We start from the raw sequence: 26,915 nt of genomic DNA, 5'->3' as shown, positions 1-26,915 counted from the left end.
GATTCTATGACTCTTGGGGTAGGGTCAGAGTTAGGGATTAGGGTAAGAGGTTAAGGTTTTTTATTCATTCCCGGGATGTGGACTTCGCTGGCCGGGCCAGCATTTATTGCTCATCCCTAGTTGCCCTTGAGGAGGTGGTGGTGAGCTGCCTTCTTGAGCCGCTGCAGTCCTTCTACATGGTAGTGGTCGTGGGTTTGGAAGGTGCTGCTGAAGGCTAGGGTTATGCATTAGGATTAGAGGTCAGATTTAGGGATTAAAGTTAGGGTTGGGGTAGGGGTTAGGGGTTAGAAGTGGGGTCAGGGTAGAGTAGAGGCTAGGCATTGAAAACTGTGGCTCACTGGGTAGAATGCTCTCATCCCGGAGTCAGAGAGTCATGACTTCAATATCCACTGGAGACACTTGAATAGAGAATCCACAACAACAGTCCAGGGCATTGCTGAGGGAGTGCTATACTGTCAGAGGGTCAGTACTGAGGGGGTGCTACACTGTCAGAGGGTTAGTACTGAGGGAGCACTGCACTGTCGCATGGTCAGTACTGAGGGAGTGCTGCACTGTCAGAGGGTCAGTACTGAGGGAGCGCTGCACTGTCAGTGGGACAGTACTGAGGGAGTGCTGCACTGTCGGACGGTCAGTACTGAGGGGGTGCTGTACTGTCAGCGGGTCAGTACTGAGGGAGTGCTACACTGTCAGAGGGTCAGTACTGAGGGAGTGCCGCACTGTCACAGGGTCAGTACTGAGGGAGTGCTGCACTGTCAGAGGATCAGTACTGAGGGAGCGCTGCACTGTCGGAGGGTCAGTACTGAGGGAGCGCTGCACTGTCAGGGTCAGTACTGAGAGGGTGCTATTCTGTCAGAGGCTCAGTACTGAGGGGCTGCTGCGCTGTCAGAGCTTCAGTACTGAGGGGGTGCTACACTGTCAGAGGGTCAGTACTGAGGGATTGCTACACTGTCAGAGGGTCAGTACTGAGGGAGTGCTGCACTGTCAGAGGGTCAGTACTGAGGGAGTGCTGCACTGTCGGAGGGTCAGTACTGAGGGAGTGCTGCACTGTCGGAGGGTCAGTACTGAGGGAGTGCTGCACTGTCGGAGGGTCAGTACTGAGGGAGCGCTGCACTGTCAGAGGGTCAGTCCTGAGGGAGTGCTGCACTGTCGGATGGTCAGTGTTGAGGGAGTGCTGCACTGTCAGAGGGTCAGTACTGAGGGAGTGCTGCACTGTTGGAGGGTCACTAGTGAGGGGCTGCTGTACAGTCAGAGGGTCAGTACTGAGGGAGTGCTGCACTGTCAGAGAGTCAGTACTGAGGGAGTGCGGCACTGTGAGAGGGTCAGTACTGAGGGAGTGCTACACTGTCGGAGGGTCAGTACTGAGGGAGTGCTGCACTGTCAGAGGGTCAGTACTGAGGGAGTGCTGCACTGTCAGAGGGTCAGTACTGAGGATGTGCTGCACTGTCAGCGGGTCAGTACTGATGGAGTGCTGCACTGTCAGAGGGTCAGTACTGAGGGAGTGCTGCACTGTCAGCGTCAGTACTGAAGGAGTGCTGCACTGTCAGAGGGTCAGTACTGAGGATGTGCTGCACTGTCAGAGGGTCAGTACTGAGGGAGTGCTGCACTGTCAGAGGGTCAGTACTGAGGGAGTGCTGCACTGTCAGCGTCAGTACTGAAGGAGTGCTGCACTGTCAGAGGGTCAGTACTGAGGGAGTGCTGCACTGTCAGAGGGTCAGTACTGAGGGAGTGCTGCACTGTCAGAGGGTCAGTACTGAGGGAGTGCTGCACTGTCAGAGGGTCAGTACTGAGGGAGTGCTGCACTGTCAGAGGGTCAGTACTGAGGGAGTGCTGCACTGTCAGAGGGTCAGTACTGAGGGAGTGCTGCACTGTCAGAGGGTCAGTACTGAGGGAGTGCTGCACTGTCAGAGGGTCAGTACTGAGGATGTGCTGCACTGTCAGCGGGTCAGTACTGATGGAGTGCTGCACTGTCAGAGGGTCAGTACTGAGGGAGTGCTGCACTGTCAGCGTCAGTACTGAAGGAGAGCTGCACTGTCAGAGGGTCAGTACTGAGGATGTGCTGCACTGTCAGAGGGTCAGTACTGAGGGAGTGCTGCACTGTCAGAGGGTCAGTACTGAGGGAGTGCTGCACTGTCAGCGTCAGTACTGAAGGAGTGCTGCACTGTCAGAGGGTCAGTACTGAGGGAGTGCTGCACTGTCAGAGGGTCAGTACTGAGGGAGTGCTGCACTGTCAGAGGGTCAGTACTGAGGGAGTGCTGCACTGTCAGAGGGTCAGTACTGAGGGAGTGCTGCACTGTCAGAGGGTCAGTACTGAGGGAGTGCTGCACTGTCAGAGGGTCAGTACTGAGGGAGTGCTGCACTGTCAGAGGGTCAGTACTGAGGGAGTGCTGCACTGTCAGAGGGTCAGTACTGAGGGAGTGCTGCACTGTCAGAGGGTCAGTACTGAGGGAGTGCCGCACTGTCAGAGGGTCAGTACTGAGGGAGTGCCGCACTGTCAGAGGGTCAGTACTGAGGGAGTGCCGCACTGTCAGAGGGTCAGTACTGAGGGAGTGCTGCACTGTCAGAGGGTCAGTGTTGAGGGAGTGCTGCACTGTCAGAGGGTCAGTACTGAGGGAGTGCTGCACTGTCAGAGGGTCAGTACTGAGGGAGTGCTGTACTGGCCTCCACCTGAATAGATCAGGCGGAGAATCTAAATCTCCCAGTATAGGGAATTGCCTTACCTTTGAAAAAGAGCAAAGAATTAGCCGGGCATTCTCTGATTGGACACGCCACTGCAGCATCCAGATTAGCTGGAATTCCCGGGAATTTTTCATGGATCAGGAACTGGCCTTCTAATGTAGTGCCAAAATATTGATAGACCTGATCCCCCTGAAAATGAATAAGAGGTGGATGGTTGATTTTAAAGGAAGTTCAGGAACAGAGGGACCTGGTGGTCTATGTAAACAAATCATTGCTGATGACTCTGCACCTTGAGAGGATTGTTAAAAGGCATACGGGATGTTTGGCTTTGTATAAATCCCACTCTTCCTCGATCTCTGTCTCTGTCTGCATTCTACCTCCACTGTGTCCCACAAACATTCAGATTATTAATTAATTAATTAATAGATTATTAGGTTTGGTACCTGACAGTTCTTGTGCCAAATGGGCTTGTTAAACAGAGAAGGAGAGTTTTGAATCCTAATCCAGTGTGTCTGTTGGTGTGTTTGGCTCTGCATGATGCCTCTACACCAGGAAGCAGATTTTTTCAAATTCATTTACGGGATGTGGGTTTCGCTGGCTGGGCCAGCATTTATTAGCCATCCCTAGTTTCCCTTGAGAAGATGGTGGTGAGCTGCCTTCTTGAACCGCTGCAGTTCATGTGGTGTAGGTACATCCACAGTGCTGTTAGGGAGGGAGTTCCAGGATTTTGACCCAGCGACAGTGAAGGAACAGCGATATATTTCCAAGTCAGGATGGTGAGTGACTTGGAGGGGAACTTCCAGGTGGTGGTGTTCCCATCTATCTGCTGCCCTTGTCCTTCTAGATGGTAGTGGTCGTGGGTTTGGAAGGTGCTGTGGAAGGAGCCTTGGTGAGTTGCTGCAGTGCATCCTGTAGATGGTACACACACTGCTGCTACTGTGCGTCGGTGGTGGAGGGAGTGAATGTTTGTGGATGTGGTGCCAATCAAGTGGGCTGCTTTGTCCTGGACGGTGTCAAGCTTCTTGAGTGTTGTGGGAGCTGCACTCATCCAGACAAGTGGGCAGTATTTCATCACACTCCTGACTTGTGCCTTGTAGATGGTGGACAGGCTTTGGGGAGTCAGGAGGTGAGTTACTCGTTGCAGGATTCCTAGCCTCTGACCTGCTCTTGTAGCCACAGTATTTATATGGCTGGTCCAGTTCAGTTTCTGGTCAATGACATCAGGTGTGCATCCCAAGGTTATTGGGTATGTGAGAAATATTGAGGTCGATGGGTTTGCACAGGAGTTGGATCCCCGCCCACCGACAATTAAAGGGCCCATTAAGGCGATTAAAAACCCTATTGTCCACGATTATATGTTGCCCGTGCAATTTTGTGTTCAGCGCATGGGCAAAATGGGCAGCCCATTTTTAACGAAACCTCATCCAAGGGCAGCTTGAAATGTCCAGGGTGAAATATAATAAAAAATGATCCCATGGGGACAGATGTTTTTTGAGTTCTGCTCTCAGGTGCTTGAATGTGCTGCATAGACACAATTTGCTGCATTTTTATCTTCTCGTGTAGTTGGTGCAGGTCTGCAGCTCCCTGAGGCAGCTCTGCAGCAGCGGTCAGTCTTCAGGGAGCTCGCTAGAAGCGCCCACCCGCACCCTCACTTTCGTCAGTGCCTGCTCTCTTTCCACCTGGTAACCATGGATACTGTCACTGATCAGCTTACCTTGAAGAAAAGCATTCTGTCGTTTTCATTCGGGGAGAGAGTGTGATGTACCCGGACCGCTGCATCAATGTGACTGGGCAGTAGGGGCCAGGTTTCATTGATGCGCTGAGCTGGGGCAGCGAAACCTTTCCATAAAAACTCATCTGTCAAAACAGAAAGTAATGGAGAGAACAGTCAGTCTTTTATAAATCTCACAACATCAAAACTTTCTCTTTGCTTCAGTACATAAAAAAATATCAACAACAGCATAAATTTATATAGAAGCTTTAACAGAATGAAACATCCCAAAGGCAGTTCACAGGAAGCATTGCAAACCAAAACATGACACTGACCCACAAAATGTCATTTTGAGTCAGATGGGCAAAGATTTTGAGGAGCCTCTTAAAGGAAAAGAGTGTGGTGGAGAGGGTTAGGGAAATAGTTTTTTATTAATTAGTGGGATGTGGGCTTCACTGGCTGGGCCAGCATTTATTGCCCATCCCTAGTTGTCCTTGAGAAGGTGGTGGTGAGCTGCCTTCTTGAACCGCTGCAGTCCATGTGGTGTAGGTACACCCACAGTGCTGTTAGGAAGGGAGTTCTAGGATTTTGATCCAGCGACAGTGAAGGAACAGCGATATATTTCCAAGTCAGGATGGTGAGTGACTTGGAGGGGAACTTCCTGGTGGTGGTGTTCCCATCTATCTGCTGCCCTTGTCCTTCTAGATGGTAGTGGTCATGGGTTTGGAAGGTGCTGCCTAAGGAGCCTTGGTGAATTCCTGCAGTGCATCTTGTAGATAGTACACGCACTGCTGCTACTGTGCGTCGGTGGTGGAGGGAGTGAATGTTTGTGGAAGGGGTTGCAATCAAGCGGGCTGTTTTGTCCTGGACGGTGTTGAGCTTCTTGAGTGTTGTGGGAGCTGCACTCATCCAGGCAAGTGGGGAGTATTCCATCACGCTCCTGACTTGTGCCTTGTAGATGGTGGACAGGCTTTGGGGAGTCAGGAGGTGAGTTCTCACTGCAGGATTCGTAACCTCTGAGCTGCTCTTGTAGCCACAGTATTTATATGGCTGATCCAGTTCAGTTTCTGGTCAATGGTAACCCCCAGGATGATTGTCAAGGATTCAGTGATGGTAATACCATTGAATATGAAGGGGTGATGGTTAGATTCTACCTTGTTGGAGATGGTCAGTGCCTGACAGTTGTTATTGTTACTGCCACTTGTCAGCCCAAGCCTGGATATTATACAGTTCTTGCTGCATTTGGACATGGACTGCTTCAGTATCTGAGGAGTTGCGAATGGTGCTGAACATTGTGCAATCATCAGTGAACATCCCCACTTCTGACCTTATGATGGTAGAAGGTCATTGATGAAGCAGCTGAAGATGGTTGGGCCGAGGACACTGCCCTGAGGAACTCCTGCAGTGATGTCCTGGAACTAAGATGATTGACCTCCAACAGCCACAACCATCTTGGTATGACTCCAACCAGTGGAGAGTTTTTCCCCTGATTCCCATGGACACTGATTTTGCTAGGGCTCCTTGATGCCACACTCAGTCAAATGCTGTCTTGATGTCAAGGACATCACTCACCTCACCTCTGGAGCTCATCTCTTTTGTCCATATTTGAACCAAGGCTGTAATGAGGTCAGGAGCTGAGTGGCCCTGGCAGAACCAAATTGAGCATCAGTGGTTAGGTTTTTGCTAAGCAAGTGCCGCTTGATAGCACTGTTGATGACCCCTTCCAACACTTCACTGATGATGGACAGTAGACTGATGGGGCGGTAATTGGCCGGGTTGGATTTGTCCTGCTTGTGTGTATAGGACATACCTGGGCAATTTTTCACATAGCTGGGTAGATGCCAGTGTTGTAGCTGTACTGGGACAGCTTGGCTAGGGACGCGGCAAGTTCTGGAGCACAAGTCTTCAGTACTATTGCTGGAATATTGTCAGGGCCCATAGCCTTTGCAGTATCCAATGCCTTCAGCTATTTCTTGATATCACCTGGAGTGAATTCCTGAGCTTAGGACACAGGCAGCTGAAGACTTGGCTGCCAATGGTGGAGCAGTTTAAATTGGGGATGCTTAAGAGGCCAGAATGAGAGGCGCGCAGAGATCTTGGAGGGTTGTGAGTCTGGAGGGGTTAACAGAGATAGGGAGGGGTTGGAGACCATGGACGGATTTGAAAACAGGGATGAGAATTTTAAAATCAAGCCATTACTTAACCGCCAGCCAATTTAGGATGGTCAGCACAGGGGTGATTGGGGAAGCAGGATATGACACAATTAAGGACATGGCAGCAGAGTTAATACTCGAGTCTAGAGGTGCAAAGATATGAATAGGGTTTTAGCAGCAGGTGAGCTGAGACAAGGGTGATGTCAGGCAATATTACAGAGATGAAAATAGGCGACTTTATTGGCCGTCAGAAACTCAATTTGAATCCGATATCACATTAAGGTTGCGCACATCCTGGGGTGGCAGGATTGTTGTATGAGGTGAGTTTGGGCTGACTAGGCCAGTATTCACTGGAGTTTAGAAGAATGAGGGGAGATCTCATCAAAACGTATAAAATTCTGACAGGGCTGGACAGGCTGGATGCAGGGATGATATTTCTTCTGGCTGGTGGGGGTCTAGAACAAGGGGTCACAGTCTCAGGATACGGGGTGGGCCATTTAGGACTGAGATGAGAAGAAACTTCTTCACTCAGAGGGTGGTGAACCTATGGAATTCTCTATCACAGAGGCTGTGGGGGCCAAGTCATTGAATGTATTTAAGAAGGAAATGGATAGATTTCTAGACTTTAAAGTCATCAAGGGGTATGGGGAGAGTGCGGGAGTACAGGGTTGAGATGGAGGATTAGCCATGATCACATTGAATGGTGGAGCCAGCTCGAAGAGGTGAATGACCTACTCCTGCTCCTAGTTTCTATGTTTCTATGTTTCTACCTGCCTTGACCTTAGGCAGTTGCCAAAGAAGAGGGATGGAGTTGGTAGCTCGGGACCAGAATTTGTGGAGGGGACCAAAGACAAGAGCTTCAGTCTTCTTGAGTACTGGGTGTCAACAAACAGTCTGAGAATTTGGCAACAGTCAAGAAGTCATGAGAGGTGGTGGTGAGATAGAGCTGGGTGCCATCAGTGTACATGTGAACACTAACGCTGTGTTTTCAGATGATGTAGCTGAGGGACAGCATGTAGAGGAGAAATAGGAGGGGGCCAAGGACAGATCGCTCGGGGGGGCTAGAGGTAACTGTGTGAGAGCAGTCAATATTATTTTAATATGTCATCACCCCATCTACCCACCTCTCCTCCATCCCTCAACCCCACTTTACCACCTCTCCTCATGTCCCTCAATCACCAACTATCCACCTGTCCCCATATTCCTCAATCCTACCTAACCACCTCTCCTCATATCCCTCAATCACCAACTACACACCTTCTCCCCGTATCCCACAATCCCACCTACCCACCTTCTTCCCATTTCCCTCAACCCCTCACTCCTGCTGCTAATTCATATTTGATAACGTGCCATATCAAAGATTATTTCAGAAAATAAACGCTCGTGGTGTCGGGGGTACCATGTTGGCATGGATAGAAGATTGGCTAGCTAACAAGAAGCAGAGAGTAGGCATAAATAAATCTTTTTCTGGTTGGCAGGATGTGATGAGTGGTGTGCCACAGGGATCAGTGCTGGGACCAAAACATTTTATAATGCATGTCAATGACTTGGATGAAGGGACAGAAGGGATGGTGGCTAAATTTGCTGACAACATAAAGATGGGTAGGAAAGTCAATTGTGAAGAGGATATAAGGAGGCTACGATGTGACATGGATAGGTTAAGTGAGTGGGCAAAGATCTGGCAAATGGAGTATAATGTGGGAAAATGTGAAATCGTTCATTTTGGCAGGAAGAATAAAAAAGAAGCTTATTATCTAAATGGTGAGAGATTGCAGAGCTCTGAGATTCAGAGGGATCTGGGTGTCCTAGTGCATGAATCAGAAAAGGTTAGTGTGCAGGTACAGCAGGTAATTAGGAAAGCTAATAGAATGTTATAATTTATTGTGAGGGGAATTGAATACAAAAGTAGGGAGGTTATGCTTCAGTTGTACAGGGCATCAGAGAGACCACATCTGGAGTATTGTGCACAGTGCTGGTCTCCTTATTCAAGGAAAGATGTAAATGTGTTGGAAGCAGTTCAGAGAAGGTTTATTAGACTAATACCAGGAATGGGCGGGTTGTCCTATGAGGAAAGGCTGGACAGGTTAGGCTTGTATCCACTGGAGTTTAGAAGAGTAAGAGGTGACTTGATTGAAACCTTTAAGATCCTGAGGGGTCTTGACAGGGTGGATGTGGAGAGGATGTTTCCTCTTGTGGGAGAATCAAGAATTAGGAGTCATTGTTTAAAAATGAACTCATTTAAGACAGAGATGAGGAGAAATTTTTTCTCTCAGAGGGTTGTGAGTCTTTGAAACTCTCTTCCTCAAAAGGCGGTGGAAGCAGAGTCTTTCAATATTTTTAAGGCAGAGCTAAATAGATTCTTGATCAACAAGGGGGTGAAAGGTTATCAGGGGTAGGCAGGTATGTGGAGTTTAGGTTACAATCAGATTAGCCATGATCTTATTGAATGAGGGAACAGGCTTGAGGAGCCGAGTGGCCTATTCCTACATAGAAACATAGAAACTAGGAGCAGGAGTAGGCCATTCGGCCCTTCGAGCCTGCTCCCCCATTCATTATGATCATAGCTGATCATCCAACTCAATAGCCTGCTCCCCCTTTCTCCCCATATCTTTTTATCCCTTTCACCCCAAGAGCTATATCTAACTCCTTCTTGAAAACATACAATGTTTTGGCCTCAACTACTTTCTGTGGTAGCGAATTCCACAGGCTCACCACTCTCTGGGTGAAGAAATTTCTCCTCATCTCAGTCCTAAATGGTCTACCCCATATCCTCAGACTGTGACCCCCGGTTCTGGACTCCCCCACCATCGGGAACATCCTTCCTGTATCTACCCTGTCTAGTCCTGTTAGAATTTTATAGGTTTCTATGAGATCCCCCCTCATTCTTCTGAACTCTAGCTCCTAATTCGTATGTTTGTATGTATGTTCGTAATCCCATCTACCCACCTCTCCCCATAACCCTCAATCCCACCTACCCACTTTATCCCATTCTTTCCATAAACTTGTATGTTTGTTTCAGGGTTAGGTCACTCTATCAGAGATGTTTCCAGACCTGGTAAATATTCACACCACTTTCTGTTGTATTTTGGATTTCCACCCTCAGCACTGTTCTGTTCTTGTTTTAGTGTTTGGCCTTAACCCTAATTGAAATGTTTGCTCTTAACTCATGCAAGAGGGACATAGGAACTACATAGGAAATGGTGACGGAAGGGGTGTTGTTTTAGCTGGGAGCAGACCAAGTGAGGAAATTCTGCTCTCCGACCCTGTCGCTCAAGTCTTACCTCGGAAGAAGTAGGTGACTCCCTGCTCATCCAGGGTGATTGCATCAAATCCGAGGCCGTCACAACGCTCAGGAAAACCTGGAAAAATAAATCATTGACACTTAGTGAAAGGGGACCAAACCAGTGCGATGGCCAAGACAATATGTAGAAACTTGAAATACACTGACGTCTGGGCTAATACAAGTGAAAACATTTTCATTCACTGGCCTTCTACACAGGGTAACTGGATGGGAGAGACTTCGTTGATTGGGATTCCGTTTAGTTAGACCAGCTTGGATGGATCTCACCCACTAGGTTGTGAATGGATGGGAGCAGTCTGATTGGTTGGAATGTTATGTCGTTGGACTGAAGTGACTTTTGGTCAAAATGCATTTTGGTCACTAGTATTCTATGGTCTGAAGGGAGGACTCTATTGGATAGAGTGAATGAATACTTCATCATTGGGATTACACTCACTGTCAGAATTCACTGTCAGGGTGGAGGTTCAATGTTGCACTCTTTTCATCCTAAGGAGCGGGCAATATAACAGGCTGATGATAGTCCAGGGGGAGTATGTCTGGGATAATTTTCTCAAACAATATGTCCTAGAATCAATGAAGGGGGCAGGCCATGTATTTTTTAAATTCATTCATGGGATGTGGGTGTCGCTAGCTAGGCCAGCATTTATTGCCCATCCCTAATTGCCCTTGAGAAGGTGGTGGTGAGCTGCCTTCTTGAACCACTGCAGCCCATGTGGTGTAGGTACACCCACAGTGCTGTTAGGAACTGATGATTGGCCTCCAACAACTGCTTCCTTTGTGCTCGGTATGACTCCAATCAGCAGAGAGTTTTCCCCCTGATTCCCATTGACTCCAGTTTTGCTAGGGCTCCTTGATGCCACACTCAGTCAAATGCTGCCTTGATGTCAAGGGCAGTCACTCTCACCTCACCTCGGGAGTTCAGCTCTTTTGTCCATGTTTGAACCAAGGCTGTAATGTTAGATTTAGTGATGAAGAATGAGCCAGATTCAGTTAACAGCCTAACAGTGTATGAACACTTATCCAATAGCGATCATAATATGGTCAAATTTAACATAGTGTTTGAAAAGGAAAAGCTCGAAACAGCTGTTAAGATTCTAGCTTTAGGTGAGACTGCATTTAATGGGATGAGACAGAGACTGTCCACAGTAAACTGGGTAAATCTGTTAATGAGTAACATGACCGAGGATCGGGGAAGGGGAGGAAAGAAGTGATACAGAATCAGTTTACAGACCTCAGGGGCAAGTGCTTCACTTGTGAGAAACAACCATGGACAGCTAAAGAGTTTAGAGACCATATGAAAAAGGAAGAAAAAGCCAACTAAGGATATTATTTATACGGACTTCCAGAGGACACTGATAAAGTCCCTCAAAAGAAACTGTGAACGAGGATTTAAAGGGATTGACCTAGTTAGGAAATTGAGTGTCAGGGGTAGCGAGAAGGGATAATGGGCAGATACTCAAACTGGTAGAATGTGACTAATGATGTCCCTGAAACTCTACGGGCCTCGATCGTGGGTGGGAAGGGGTGAGGGGACCCTCGATCGGCCCCCTCCTGACTGGGGGCACCCTCCCTTCCCACCTTGAGGTCTGGTGGCCTTTGAACTTCCCTCCCTCCCCATGCCTCTCCCTGACACCCCAATCGCCCCCTTTGCATAAGACCATAAGACATAGGAGCAGAAATTAGGCCATTCGGCCCATCGAGACTGCTCCGCCATTCAATCATGGCTGATAAGTTTCTCAACCCCATTCTCCCGCCTTCTCCCCGTAACCTTTGATCCCCTTACCAATCAAGAACCTATCTATCTCGGTCTTAAATACACTCAATGACCTGGCCTCCACAGCCTTCTGTGGCAATGAATTCCATAGATTCACCACTGTCCGGCTAAAGAAGTTTCTCCTCATCTGTTCTAAAAGGTCTTCCCTTTACTCTGAGGCTGTGCCCTCGGGTCCTAGTCTCTCCTACTAATGGAAACATCTTCCCCATGTCCACTCTATCCAGGCCTTTCAGTATTCTGTAAGTTTCAATCAGATCCCCCCTCATCCTTCTAAACTCCATCGAGTATAGACCCAGAGTCCTCAAACGTTCCTCATATGTTAAGCCTTTCATTCCTGGGATCATTCTCGTGAACCTCCTCTGGACCCTCTCCAGGGCCAGCACATCCTTCCTGAGATACGGGGCCCAAAATTGTTCACAATATTCTAAATGTGGTCTGACTAGAGCCTTATAAAGCCTCAGCAGCACATCCCTGCTTTTATATAGTCCTCTCGAAATAAATGCCAACATTGCATTTGCCTTCCTAACTACCGACTCAACCTGCAAGTTAACCTTAAGAGAATCCTGGACTAGGACTCCCAAGTCCCTTTGCACTCCAGATTTCTGAATTCTCTCCCCATTTAGAAAATAGTCTATGCCTCTATTCTTCCTACCAAAGTGCATGACCTCACACTTCCCCACGTTGTATTCCATCTGCCACTTCTTTGCCCATTCTCCTAACCTGTCCAAATCCTTCTGCAGCCTCCCCACCTCCTCAATACTACCTGTCCCTCCACCTATCTTTGTATCATCTGCAAACTTAGCCAGGATGCCCTCAGTTCCTTCATCTAGATCATTAATGTATAAAGTGAAAAGTTGTGGTCCCAACACTGACCCCTGCGGAACTCCACTAGTCACCGGCCGCCATCCTGAGAAGGACTCCCTTATCCCCACTCTCTGCCTCCTGCCAGACAGCCAATCTTCTATCCATGCTAGTACCTTGCCTCTAACACCATGGGCTCTTATCTTACTGAGCAGCCTCCTGTGCGGCACCTTGTCAAAGGCCTTCTGGAAGTCCAAGTAGATAACATCCATTGGCTCTCCTTTGTCTAACCTACTCGTTACCTCCTCAAAGAATTCTAACAGATTTGTCAGGGATGACCTCCCCTTGATGAAACCATGCTGACTTTGCCCGATTTTACCATGCACTTCCAAGTATTCTGAAATCTCATCCTTAATAATGGACTCTAAAATCTTACCAACGACCGAGGTCAGGCTAATCGGCCTGTAATTTCCTGTCTTTTGCCTCACTCCCTTCTTAAACAGGGGGGTTACATTAGCGATTTGCACCCCCCAGGCCCTCCGTACCCTCCCCGCCCTAGGACCCCTTAAACTTACCTTGGCTTCTGCTCCCCGCACTTAAGCTCCAACATCTTCCTGATCTTCCTCATCTGTCCACTGCAGCACTGTCACTTGCCAAATCGAGGGGTGAAAGTCCAGCCTGCAGCCAACGGACACTCGTCCAAGTGTGAAATGGCTGCAGGGCACTCGGAGTCCCACCCCCAGTGACTCTTCAGATGGTGGGCAGAGAAATACTCAGGCCCATGTTTTAGGCCAAGGCATTGCATCAGACAGATTATCAACTCTATAGTACGGGGTAATTTCTAAATAGTGAAAAGCTGGAAACTTGGAGGCCCAAAGAGACTTGGGGTACAGAAAATAATCAAAGGATAAAGGAATGTTGGTCTTCATACCCAGAGACTAGGGGGTAGAATCCCTGCTTCAGGTACACATAGCCCTGGTTAGACCCACACCTGCAGTCACTATGAACAGTTCTGGGCACCACAACTTAGGAAGGATATCCTGGCCTTGGAGAGAGTGCAGTGTAGATTTACCAGAATGATAGCTGGACTCCAAGGATTAAATTACAAGGAGAGATTATACAAACTAGGTTGTATTCCCTGGGATTTGGAAAATTAGAGGGTGATTTGATTGAAGTTTTCAGGATATTAAGGGGAACAGATAGGGTCGATAGAAAGAAACTATTTTCGCTGGCTGGGGAGTCTACGCCTAGGAGACAGAGTCTGAAAATTAGAGATAGGCCTTTCAGGAGTGAGATGAGGAAACACTTGTCCACACAAAGGTTGGAACTCTCTTTCACACAGATCAAATGTTAATTTGAAATCTGAGATTGATAGTTTTTTTAACCAATGGTATTAAGGTATTAAGGGATATGGGGATAAGGCAGTTTTATGGAGTTAGACCACAGATCAGCTGCAATTTCATGGAATGATGGAACAGAATCGAGGGGTTAAATGACCTCTTCCTGTCCCTAGAGGCGTGGAGGAGAGCAGCAGAGTGGATACTAACCTGCAATTCTGGGATGTGGATGGTGCTGGCTTAACTCGTCATGTGTGATGTTTGGATGACCCTTCATCCTGGAATTAAACAACAAATATCTTTAACCAAGTGGTTATCTGGCAATTGTCCTTGTCTCACCTTTTCTTCCAGATTTCTTGCAATCTCTCTTCAGGACATGACGTGTGCTGAGGGTCGGATAGAGTTCCATCGCCACTGACTGCCCCCTCCCCAGTACCTGACTGAAATAACTATTCTTTCTCTGTGAGGCTCGATGCTTATTGTTGACAGGCTCTTTAACCAAAGCTCTCATTGCCAAGATCAGTCCTGCCCTTGCTCGTGTTCACTCCGGGTTACACTATGGGGAAGTATTAACTTGCTTTGTATTTCCTAAGGGTTTAGAAGTCTGAGGGCTGCTCTAATCGAGGTCTTTCTAGAGATTCGGTAAGGTTTATCTGCATTAAATTGTAACTGGCTTGTATCTGTGTGTCTCACTATTCCATCCTCCAGATCTCTGCTCCTAACCCCCCGAATATTTACTTTGTTGTCAAGTTTTGTATCGTTCACAAACTTCAAGAATTTACTCCGTAGACTCAAACCCGGCTCATTTACATAGAACAAGGAGAAACAATGATCCTAATACTGACCTCTGGGGGACTCCACTGCATATCAGAGGGATATGGGGGTAGTGCAGGGAAATGGGGTTGAGGTACGAGATCAGCCATGGTCCAGTTGAATGGCGGAGCAAGCTCAAGGGGCTGAATGGCCTACTCCTGCTCCTATTTCATATGTTTTTATGTACTTTCGTTAAGTCAGAAAACCACTACTCACTCCCATCTATCCCTTAGCGTGTAATACCATGTGCTCTTGTTATATGGTACTATATACATCTGCTGCGTAACCTTCATCGACCCACCCTGTTACTTCATCAAAAAGCTCAAACATTACAGACATGATTCACCTTTACAAATTTGCGCAGTCTATGCCATACTTCACCAAGTGAGAGTTAGTTTTGTCCTTGACAACGGTCTCCATTACTTTTTCTAAAACTGACATTAAACTGATAGCTTGTAGTTGCCAGTTTCTGTCTTTCCTCTGTTTTTGAACAGTGCTGCAACATTTTCACTCCTGCATTTCCTGCAGCACTATTCTCAAATCCATATATTACTACATAGACAGTCCAGCACCTAAACAGACCACAGGAACTGCTCTGTGCTGGTCTTTCTGCTCCACATGAGCCTCCTTCCACCCCCTCTTCATCTCCCCCGATCAACATATTCTTCTTTCTCCCTTGTGTTTATCCAGCTTCCCCTTAAATGCATCTACAATATTCACCTCGACCACTCCCTGTGATAGTGAGTTCCACATTCTCCCCACTCCCTAGCTCTGGATTATTAGTCCAGTAACATAACCATGTAACATAACTACAGCACCAGCATAGATCAAAAGAGATGTGCCTCGTTCACTGTACAAAACCCAACTGCAATCGAGCCCCACTTTCCCAGAGTAGATTAAGAAAACACAATGACTTTCCTTTCCTGGAGTGTTTTCCACATTCAGGTTTTGTGGGGAGAGGTGCTTCTCTGAGATGTTACTATAGGTGACGGGTTTCATCACTGGCTGCAAGAGACATGGAGCGCCCTCTGTGTCACCCTCTGTGTCACCCTGTGTTTACCCTCTTTATCATCCCAGCAACCATTGGCCAGTGATCAAAGTGCTCAGAATATTGACTCTTAACCTGCTCCAGGCTGGTGAAGTTCAGGTTCTGCACTGATTCAGTTACCTCAACCCTTCATTATTCAGAAGAACAATTTCTATCTGTTCTCCCCTCAGTTTGCTTTCCTCCAGTGTACTAAATTCCTTTTATTCATAATTCATCCCCTAGAGACCTGGAACTCTCCTGCTGTCTCCTCTCAAACATCAGCTGTGACTCAGTGAGCGACCACTTCAGAGATTACAGCAAAGAATCCAGAAGATGAGTAGTCTCTCTTGTTCCTGATGTGTCCACTGTCTAACCATCTTAGATCAAATTGGCTTCATTTGAATCATCTGTTAACTTGGATTGAAACTATGCAAAAATAAACACCCATCAGTTTTGTCATTTAAATTGTTTAATTTAATACACCAGACGTTTCCTGGTGTATGACTCAGTAGCAGACAGGGCACTGCACACACCCTATGAACCACCTATTTAACCTGCAATAACTGAATGCTCTAACATGCCAAGCTGCAGGAACTCGGCACAAATGCAGTACTCACCAGGGGTAAGAGAAGCCAAGGGCCAGAACCCAAGACAGACACAACCCTCCCAGTAGAAACTTCATGGTCCCTCAGTTGATCTGCTTCTGTGCTGGGCTGGGTGTTGTGGCCAAGACTGAGGACTATATATATACATCCAGTCAACATAGCCTTTTTCAAAACAAACACATGGCAAGGTCCTACTGGAGCAGAGAGGTCAGTGTCAGAACAAACAGTCCCTGACTCAGACTCTTTCGAAAGACTTTTTGATAAAGTTTCACATATCAGACTTGTTTGCAAAATCAAAACCCATGAGAGGTTAAAGGGGCAGCGGCAGCATGGATATAATTTGCTGAGGACAGAAAGTGTTGGGAATGGCTGTTTTTTTTCAGACTGGAGGTGCTGTTCCCCAGAGTTTGGTGTTGGGATCACTGCTCTTTTTGACTTATATTAATAAGCTAGGTATGTGTGACATATCACATTGGAAGTCAGATGTAATAAACCAAGAGGACGATAGTAACAGATTTTGGGAGGACAAGAACTGATGAAACAGGCCGATATATGGCAGGTGAATTTTAATGCAGAGAAATGTGAATTGATGCAGAGACATTATAAAATAAAGGGCACCAATATTCACTACAAGCCCACTGACTCCCACAGCTACCTCGATTACAGCTCCTCACACCCCGCTTCCTGTAAGGACTCCATCCCATTTTCTCAGTTCCTTCGCCTCCGTCGCATCTGTTCTGATGATGCCACTTTCAAAAAGAGTTCCTCTGACATGTCCTCCTTCTTCCTAAACCAAGGTTTTCCACCCACAGTGGTTGACAGGGCCCTCAACTGTGTCCGGCCCATCTCCCGCGCCTCTGCCCTCACACCTTCTCCTCCCTCCCAGAACCATGACAGGGTCCCCCTTGTCCTCACTTATCACCCCACCAGCCTCCGCATTCAAAGGATCATCCTCCGCCATTTCCGCCAACTCCAGCATGATGCCACCACCAAACACATCTTCCCTTCACACCCCCGATGGCATTCTGCAGGGATCCTTCCCTCCGGGACACCCTGGTCCACTCCTCCATCACCCCCTACACCTCAACCCCCTCCCACGGCACCTTCCCATGCAACCGCAGAAGGTGGCACACCTGCCCCTTCACTTCCCCTCTCCTCACTGTCCAAGGGCCCAAATACTCCTTTCAAGTGAAGCAGCATTTCACTTGCAATTCCCTCAATTTAGTCTACTGCACTCGCTGCTCCCAATGCGGTTTCCTCTACATTGGAGAGACCAAACGCAGACTGGGTGACCGCTTTGCGGAACACCTCCGGTCTGTCCGCAAGCATGACCCAGACCTCCCTGTCGCTTGGCATTTTAACACTCCACCCTGCTCTCATGCCCACATGTCTGTCCTTGGTCTGCTGCATTGTTCCAGTGAAGCTCAACGCAAACTGGAGGAACAGCACCTCATCTTCCGACTAGGTACTTTACAGCCTTCCGGACTGAATATTGAGTTCAACAACTTCAGACCATGAACTCTCTCCTCCATCCTCACCACTTTTTGATCCCCCTTTTTACAAATATTTATTTTAAAATTTTTATATATACATTTTTTTCCACCTATTTCTATTATTTTTAAAAAATGCATTTCCATTCATTGTTTCATCCCCACCTTTTAGCCTATTTCGATCTTTTCTCCCACAGCGTCTCCTCCCCCCACCCCACCCCCCACTAGGGCTATCTGTCACTTGCTCATCCTGCTTTCTACTCTTAATGTCATCATTATACCTCCTCCACCATTATCACCACCATTAACACCCCTTCCACATCTTTCTTAACCTCTCCTTTGCCTCCACCTATCAGTGGCCCTCTATCCAGCTCCACCTGTCCCAACCCCCTTAAAAAATATATATTTCACCACATTTCTACTTCTCTTTAGTTCTGAAGAAGAGTCATCTGGACTCGAAACGTTAACTCTGTCTTTCTCGCCACAGATGCTGTCAAACCTGCTGAGTTTTTCCAGCAACTTTTGTTTTTGTTTCAGATTTCCAGAGTCCGCAGTATTTTGCCTTCATCTTTACCTAGTGATGGGTTTTCAGTTCAGCAGTGAGCACAGACCATTAGACATGGCCGTCCTGTGTCAGACATCATGGCCTGGGAAAGATAAATGAGAATGGGCAGAAACTATTTGAGCTTGGCTGCTACCACGAGCTTTATGTAACAAACATCTTCTTTCAGGACAAACCTTGCTTCTGGAGACATCCAAGATCAGGGCATTGGCACCAGCTGCACCTGATCATCACCAGACATGACGCTATGACCTACATTCTCAACATAAGCAGCTCCCACAGCACTGACTGTGATGCAGATCATTCCCTGGTATGCGCTAGTTTGAGGATGCAACTCTTGAAGTTTTTTCATTCAAAGCAGAAATGCCGACCTCATGTCAACATCAGCCATATGCCTACCGGGATGAAAAGCAACAATTCCACACCTCGATTGAACGGGTGCTCTCTGGCATTCCCACACAGAGTGCAGAAGTGAAACGGGACATACTTTGAACACCATCTACAAATACCACAAACTCAACATAGAGAAAGCAAGAATGGAAACTTGCTTGTTTGCTCGAGGCTAACATCACTGTGATGGAACCTGCCATTGAAGCCAAGCAGTCCCCTCTCACTAATTATAAGAGAGATCCAAGTGAGAATGTACATAGAGCCACCTGAAGTACCTTCCGACAGGCTACTGCTAGACCATGAACCAATGACTACTGTTTACAGCTTTGCCAGAATACCGAGATGTCCTCCAACACAGGGAATGCGAGTGACATGTATGGAAGGATCAAAAAGGCACCAGATCCTTCAGCAAAGAAAACAGCTCCATTGAAAACAAAGGTGGGGTGGTCACCACTGACTGCAATAAACAGTTGGAGAGCCGGGTAGAACACTACCTTGAGTTGTACTAAAGGGAGAACACTGTCACCAAGGAAGCTCTAGACACCATAGCAAGCTTGTCTGTCAAGGCAGAGCTGGATATTGAACCCACAATGGTGGAGCTTAGCAAAGCTATTGATTGGCCTGCCTTGGGCAAACCTCCAGGTGCTGATACTATTCTGCCTGAACTCATCAAACACGGCAAACCAGCACTCCTGCAGCATCTGCAAAAACTTCTCTGTCTCTGCTGGAGGGAGGGGGCAGTGCCCCAGGTTATGCGTGATGCAAAGATTGTGACCCCCATATACAAGCACAAGGGCGACTGCAACAATTGCACCAACCATCGAGGCATCTCCCTGCTGAGCATTATGGTAAAAGTATTTGCCTGTGTTGCCCGTGTCAGACTGCAGTTCCTGGCTGAACACATCTACCCCGAATCCCAGTGCGGTTTCAGAACTGGAAGATCTACAATTGGCATGATCTTCTCAGTCCCACAGCTGCAAGGAAAATACCCTGAGCCAAGGAGGCCACTTTATATTGCTTTCATCGATCTCACTGAAGCATTTGACCATGTGAGCAGAGACAGTCTATTTAAGGTGCTGGAGAATATTGGCTGCCCACAAAGCTGCTCAATGTGATCTCCTCTTTCCATCAGCATCAGGGAGACAAATGGTCATGGTCCAGGACGATGCTATTCTGCCGTCTATCAGCATTGACAATGTGACACTGGAGGCTGTTGATAGCTTCACATATCCAAGCTTCACATATCCAGGCTCCACAATCAGCACTTGATGTTAAAATTAGCATACAGAGCACAAAAGCTGCAGCTGTTCTGTCCAAGTTGAGTAAGAGAGTTTGGAACAATAGCAACCTGACTGAGAACAGCAAACTATGAGTCTACCAAGTCGGCATCCTCAGTGCACTGCCCTACAGTGGTGAGACCTGGACAACATATGCTAGGCAGGAGAAAGGTCTGAACAGTTTCCACCTCCGCTGTTTCAGACATATCCTCAGCATCTCTCAGCAGAACAAGGTCACCAACTCAGTGGCCCTGGAGTGTGCTAATTCCATCAGCAAACACTCATTGCTCAGCCAACAACGTCTACATTTGCTCAGCTGTGTTGGTCGGATGGATGATGGCTGTACCCAAAGACCTTCTGTATGGTGAAATTGCCACTGGGTCATGACTTCCTGGGCATCCGTACCTCCACTACATGGACACCTGCAAGGCTGCAGGGGGTTTAAAGTCCGTTTTCCTGCCCTCTCTTCTCTTGGGTTCCTCACTCCTCTTCTCAACTGTTACTTGGGGTGCAGATCACACAGGTAGTAGTTACCCTTTCCTACAACTATGAGAGAGTGATTGAGGAGCAGAAGACAAAGACATTTGCAGGAAGATGAGGAAGAGAAGGTAGAAGTCGAAGAAGAGGAGGGAAAGGAAGATGATATGGAATAGGAGGAAGAGGAGAATGACAATGAGGAGGAAGAAGAAGGGAAGCAGAACATCTTACTCATCAATTTTGGGGATGAGAAAGACAAGGAAGGTGATGGTAGGTTAGAAAATTGAGCTTAGAGAATCTGTGACTGCCTGAAATAAGCCAAAGTCACAAGGGACATGATTTTAAATCTCACGGGCGGGCAGATTGGGTGTAAAATAGTGCACGATGACATTGAGCGCGTGTCCTGACATCATCGCGCACTCGTGCAATATTTCAGTCAGCGGGCACGCTCATGAGTTGGCCGTGTGCCTGCCAACAATTAAGAGGCCTGTTAAAGCCATTAAGCAATTAATTTAAAGCTATTTTGTGCTCCCCACCAACCTTACGATTGGTGGGCGGGCAAATTGGCCAAGCGGCCTTTGCATTTTTGTGGAAACCTCATCCATGGGCAGGATGAGGTTTCCAACAGTCATTTAAAAAAATGTTTTGACCTAATTTTTATGACGTTTATGTTCATGTGAGTGATTCCTATGTGGGGACAATTTGTTCACATTTTCTAAATCTTTATTTTTGATTGTAATATTCTTCAGCTCCCTGAGGCAGTTTGAGGGAGGGTTCAGTCCGCGCCCCCCCCCTCCCCAGCACATACACAGACTCTTGTGTATCCCCTTCTCCTGCCCCCACCCTGGCGGCTCGAACTTCTCAGTGCTCCTTTCAGGCTGGCTGGTTGCTGATTGGCCAGCCAGCGCGGAATCACGGCTGAGGCCCAATCACAGGCCGCGGACTGTTTCCTGGCCGCTCCTGAGTCCACCTGCCCGACAACCCGAAAATCCTGTCCAAAGGCTGTGAAGTCACCATTGCAGAGTTACAAGTGTGGACATGGGCAGCAAGTGTTGATGCCACAGGAAAAATCATTACCTCTCATCCAATAAACACATAGGGCAGAATTTTGCCCCCGTTGGGCGGGCTTGGTGGGGGCGTGCGGGGACAGTTGGGAAGCAATTTGCGCGGGAAGCGATTGGGGCGATTTCACGCTGGCGAGGGAAATGACAGCCCGCCCAGTGTGGAACACGGGCAGAAGCGCACGGTGCTGTCTGTCTGGAGGGAGCAGGGCAAGCGTGTGAGTTCACACATGCACAAAGGAAAAGCTCCCTGAGGCACAGAACTGTCTCAGACTGATGAAGATATAAAAAATGAAAAATAAAGAATTATAAAATGATAAAAAACTTGTCCCCTTATGTGAGATCTGTTCCTGGGACACACAGACAGCAGCACCTAGAGGAGAGTGTGAGAGGAGGGCCCTGGGATACACAGACAGCAGCACCTAGAGGAGAGTGTGAGAGGAGGACCCTGGGACAGGCAGTCAGCAGCACCTAGAGGAGAGTGTGAGAGGAGGACCCTGGGACAGGCAGTCAGCAGCACCTAGAGGAGAGTGTGAGAGGAAAACCCTGGGACAGGCAGTCAGCAGCACCTAGAGGAGAGAGTGAGAGGAGGACCCTGGGACAGGCAGTCAGCAGCACCTAGAGGAGAGTGTGAGAGGAGGACCCTGGGACAGGCAGTCAGCAGCACCTAGAGGAGAGTGTGAGAGGAGGACCCTGGGACACACAGACAGCAGCACCTAGAGGAGAATGTGAGAGGGGGACCCTGGGACAGGCAGTCAGCAGCACCTAGAGGAGAATGTGAGAGGAGGACCCTGGGACAGGCAGTCAGCAGCACCTAGAGGAGAATGTGAGAGGAGGACCCTGGGACAGGCAGTCAGCAGCACCTAGAGGAGAGTGCGAGAGGAGGACCCTGGGACAGGCAGTCAGCAGCACCTAGAGGAGAGTGTGAGAGGAGGACCCTGGGACAGGCAGTCAGCAGCACCTAGAGGAGAGAGTGAGAGGAGGACCCTGGGACAGGCAGTCAGCAGCACCTAGAGGAGAGTGTGAGAGGAGGACCCTGGGACAGGCAGTCAGCAGCACCTAGAGGAGAGTGTGAGAGGAGGACCCTGGGACACACAGACAGCAGCACCTAGAGGAGAATGTGAGAGGGGGACCCTGGGACAGGCAGTCAGCAGCACCTAGAGGAGAATGTGAGAGGAGGACCCTGGGACAGGCAGTCAGCAGCACCTAGAGGAGAGTGCGAGAGGAGGACCCTGGGACAGGCAGTCAGCAGCACCTAGAGGAGAATGTGAGAGGAGGACCCTGGGACAGGCAGTCAGCAGCACCTAGAGGAGAGTGCGAGAGGAGGACCCTGGGACAGGCAGTCAGCAGCACCTAGAGGAGAGTGTGAGAGGAGGACCCCGGGACAGGCAGTCAGCAGCACCTAGAGGAGAGTGTGAGAGGAGGACCCCGGGACAGGCAGTCAGCAGCACCTAGAGGATCTAGTCTATCTGGAGGACTTAGCATCTAGTCTATACTCAAGTAGGAGTAAGGGTAAAATAAAAGCAAGGGTCCATATTATATTTAGCTAAGATATGCCTGGGGAGCTCAGTCCCGTGATTTGCACATCCTGCGCTATGTGGGAAATCCTAGTCACTCCTAGCAGTCTGGATGACCATGTGTGCAGGACGTGCCTCAGACTGAAGTAACTCGGGGGGTGGGGGGGGGAGGAGTTGGGGGTCAGGGGGAGATGGAGGGGGTGGAGATGGGGGGGGGGAGATGGTGGGGGATGGGGGATGGGGGGATGGGGATGGGGGATGGGGATGGGGGATGGGGGGGAGATGGGGGGAGGGGAGAGAGGAGGAGGAGATGGGGAGGGGGGAGAGGAGGAAGAGGAGATGGGGGGGAGGGGGAGAGGAGGAGGAGGAGATGGGGGGCAGGGGGGAGAGGAGGACGAGATGGGGGGAGAGGAGATGGGAGGAAGGGGGGGAGAGGAGATGGGGTGGAGTGGGGAGAGGAGATGGGGGGGGAGGGGGAGAGGAGGAGGAGTTGGGGGGAGAGGAGGAGGAGATGGGGGGAGGGGAGGAGGAGATGGGGGGGAGAGGAGGAGGAGATGGGGGGAGTGGAGGAGGAGATGCGGGGTAGGGGAGGAGGAGATGGGGGGAGGGGAGGAGGAGATGGGGGGGAGAGGAGGAGGAGATGGGGGGGAGGGGAGGAGGAGATGGGGGGGAGGAGGAGATGGGGGGTAGGAGGAGATGGGGGGAGGGGAGGAGAGGAGGAGCAGATGGGGGGGAGGGGGGAGAGGAGGAGATGGGGGGGAGGGGGAGAGGAAGAGGAGATGAGGGGGAAGGGGGAGAGGAGGAGGAGATGGGGGGAGGGGAGGGCGGAGAGGAGGAGGAGATGGGGGCAGAGGGGGGAGAGGAGGAGGAGATGGGGGGGAGGGGGAGAGCAGGAGGAGGGTCAAGGATGTCACAGAGCGGCTGCAGGACATTCTTCTGGGGGAGGGTAAACAGCTAGAGGTCGTGGTCCACATTGGTACCAATGACTTTGGTAGGAAGGGGGATGTGGTCCTGCAGACAGAATTTAGGGAGCTAGGTAGAAAATTAGCAAACAGGACCTTTAACGTAATAATCTCCAGATTACTCCCAGTGCCACGTGCCAGTGAGTACAGAAATAGGAGGATAAAGCAGATGAATGTGTGGCTGGAAAGATGGTGCAGGAGGGAGGGCTTTAGGTTCCTGGGACACTGGGACTGGTTCTGGGGGAGATGGCACCTGTACAAGCCGGACAGGCTGTACCTGAACAGAGCTGGGACTGAGTTCCTTATGGGGCATTTTGCTAGTGCTGTTGGATGAGCTTTAAACTAACTCAGCAGGGGTGTGGGAATAAATATTAGAGAGGAATACCTGGGTCCACAAAATGCTGAGAGGGACAGATAGCACTAGTATAGAGAATAGTAAATTAGTAGGTGGAGTCAGGTTGAGGGAGAAAGTAACAGAATCTAAATCAGGGTTACTGTGCATGTGTGTGAATACACGGAGTATAGTAAATAAGATTGGGGAGTTACAGGTGCAGATTGCCATGTGGAAATATGATGTTGTGGTGAAAACAGAGACTTGGCTCAAGGAAGGGCAGAACTGGGTGTTAAATATTCCTGGGTACAAGGTGTTCAGAAAAGATAGGAAAGGAGGAGGGGTGTCGGTGTTGGTTAAGGAGAGCATTGCAGTGCTGGAGAAAGAGGATGTCCCAGAGGGTTCAAGGACAGAATCAATTTGGCTAGAGCTATGGAACAATAAGGGGAGAATTACATTGCTCAGTTAGACCAACAAATAGTGAGAAGGACGTAGAAGAACAAATCTGCAGGGAAATTATAGAGAGATGCAGGCATTATAGAGTAGTTATAATGGGGGGCTTTAATTACCTGAATGTAGACTGGGACAGTGGTAGTATAAAGAGTGGTGAGGGGCAAAAGTTCCCAGATTGTGTTCCGGAGAATTTTCTACAGCAGTATGTGTCCAATCCAACAAGAAAAGATGCACTGTTGGACCTGGTTCTTGGAAATGAGGTGGGCCAAGTAAATGAAGTGTATGTGGGGGAACATTTAGGAGACAGTGATCATTGTATTGTATATTTTAGGGTGATGATAGAAAAGGACGATAGGCAATCCAGAGTAAGAATAATTAACTGGGTGAGAGCTGGCGGGGCAAGAACGGAGCTGGGCCAAATAGACTGGAATGAAAGATAGGCAGGAAAAACTGTAGCTGAACATTGGGCTACCTTCAAAAAAGAATTTGTTCAGGCACAGTTAAGGTGTATTCCATCGAAAGGGAAAGGTAGGGCAAATGAATCCAGAGCACCCTGGATGGAAAAGGAGACAGAAATTAAGATAAAGAAGAAAAAGTGTGTTTATGACGAGTGTCAGGTAGAAAATACAATTGAGAACCAAGAGGAATACAGAAGGTTCAGAGGGGAGGTGAAAAAGCATATTAGAGAAGTGAAGAGGGATTATGAGAAAAGACTGGCAGCCAACATAAAGGAAAATCCCAAAGTCTTCTATAGGCATATAAATAGGAAAAGGGTGGTTAAAGGAGGAGTAGGGCCGATTAGGGACCTAAAAGGGAATTTACACATGGACGAAGGGGCCATGGCTGAGTTATTAAATTAATACTTTGCACCTGTCTTTACCAAGGAGATAGACGCTACACAGGCCGTGGTGACAGACGAGGGAACACTGACACTAGAAGGGTTCAAAATTGACAAGGAGGAAGTGTTGAATAGACTGTCAGTACGTAACTTGACAAGGCACTGGGATTGGATGAGATGGAGCCAAGGATGTTGAAAGAAGTGAGAGTAGAAATTGCAGGGGGCACTGGCCACAATCTTTCAGTCTTCCCTAGACTCAGGGGAGGTGCCAGAGGACTGGGGAATTGCAAATATTATGCCCTTGTTCAAAATAGGTTGTAAGGATAAGCCCAGCGATTACAGACCAGTCAGTTTAACTTCAGTGGTGGGCAAGATTCTAGAAACAATTACTCGCAATAGAATTAGTAGTCACATGGAAAAATATGGGTTGATAAGGAAGAGGCAGCCAGTAAAGGGGAAATCGTGTTTAACTAACTTTCTGGAGCTTTTTGAAGAGGTAACAGAAAAGGTCGATGAGGGTAATGCTGTTGATGTGGTGTACATGGATTTTCAATAGACATTTGACACAGTGCCACACAACAGACTTGTGAGAAAAGTTATTGCTTATGGCATAAAAGGGACAGTAGAAACGTGGATACAAAATTGGCTGAAAAATAGGAAGCAGAGAGTAATGGTCAATGGATATTTTTCGGACTGGAAGATGGTTCACACTGGAGTTCCCCAGGGGTCGGTATTGGGACCCTTGCTTTTCCTGATATATATTAATGATCTAGATCTTGGTGTGCAGGGGAGAATTTCAAAGTTTGTGGATGATACGAAGCTTGGGAGTGTTATAAACTGCGAGGAGGATGGTGTAGAACTTCAAAAGGACATTGAAAATTTGGTGGGGTGGGCAGATAGGTGGCAGATGAAGCTCAAAGTGGAGAAGTGTGAGGTGATGCATTTTGGTAGGAAGAACATGGACAGACAATATAAAATAAGGGGTGAAATTTAGAAGGGGGTGCAGGAGCAGAAAGACGTGAGGGTATATGTGAATAGATCATTGAAGGTGGCAGGACAGGTGGAGAGAGCAGTTAATAAAGCATATAATATCCTGGGCTTTATTAATAGGGACACAGTATTATGTACAGCTCTGGGCTTCATATTATAGGAAGGAGGTGAACGCATTGGAGAGAGTGCAGAAGAGGTTTACAAGAATGGTTCCAGGGATGAGAAACTTCAGTTATGAGGATAGATTGGAGAGGTTGGGATGTTCTCCTTGGAGAGAAGAAGCTGAGAGGAGATTTGATCAAGATGTTCAAATCATGAGGGGCCTGGACAGAGTAGATAGGGAGAAACTGTTTTCTTCTCCGCCGATGC

At 48.4% G+C, this 26,915-nt stretch overlaps 1 protein-coding gene across 1 annotated transcript in view; it reads right to left on the bottom strand.

Moving 5' to 3' along the window:
* LOC144675335 (hemopexin-like) overlaps positions 1–16,309 on the bottom strand; it is a 35,403-nt gene extending 19,094 nt beyond the window's left edge. Inside the window, exons 1-5 of the mRNA XM_078536170.1 lie at positions 16,211–16,309; positions 13,964–14,031; positions 9,822–9,899; positions 4,391–4,533; positions 2,718–2,865 (exon numbers count right to left, since the gene is read on the bottom strand). Of these exons, the coding sequence (XP_078392296.1) occupies positions 2,718–2,865; positions 4,391–4,533; positions 9,822–9,899; positions 13,964–14,031; positions 16,211–16,275 (502 nt within the window). The 5' untranslated portion in view covers positions 16,276–16,309. The remainder of the gene's footprint in view (positions 1–2,717; positions 2,866–4,390; positions 4,534–9,821; positions 9,900–13,963; positions 14,032–16,210) is intronic.
* Between the last annotated feature and the right edge of the window lie 10,606 nt (positions 16,310–26,915).

This window comes from Cetorhinus maximus, unplaced genomic scaffold (assembly GCF_964194155.1).
Source record: "Cetorhinus maximus unplaced genomic scaffold, sCetMax3.hap1.1 HAP1_SCAFFOLD_954, whole genome shotgun sequence".
NCBI classification, from domain to species: Eukaryota; Metazoa; Chordata; class Chondrichthyes; order Lamniformes; family Cetorhinidae; genus Cetorhinus; species Cetorhinus maximus.
Note: the sequence above shows the minus strand (reverse complement) of the source record. Positions and strands in the feature narration are given on the sequence as shown.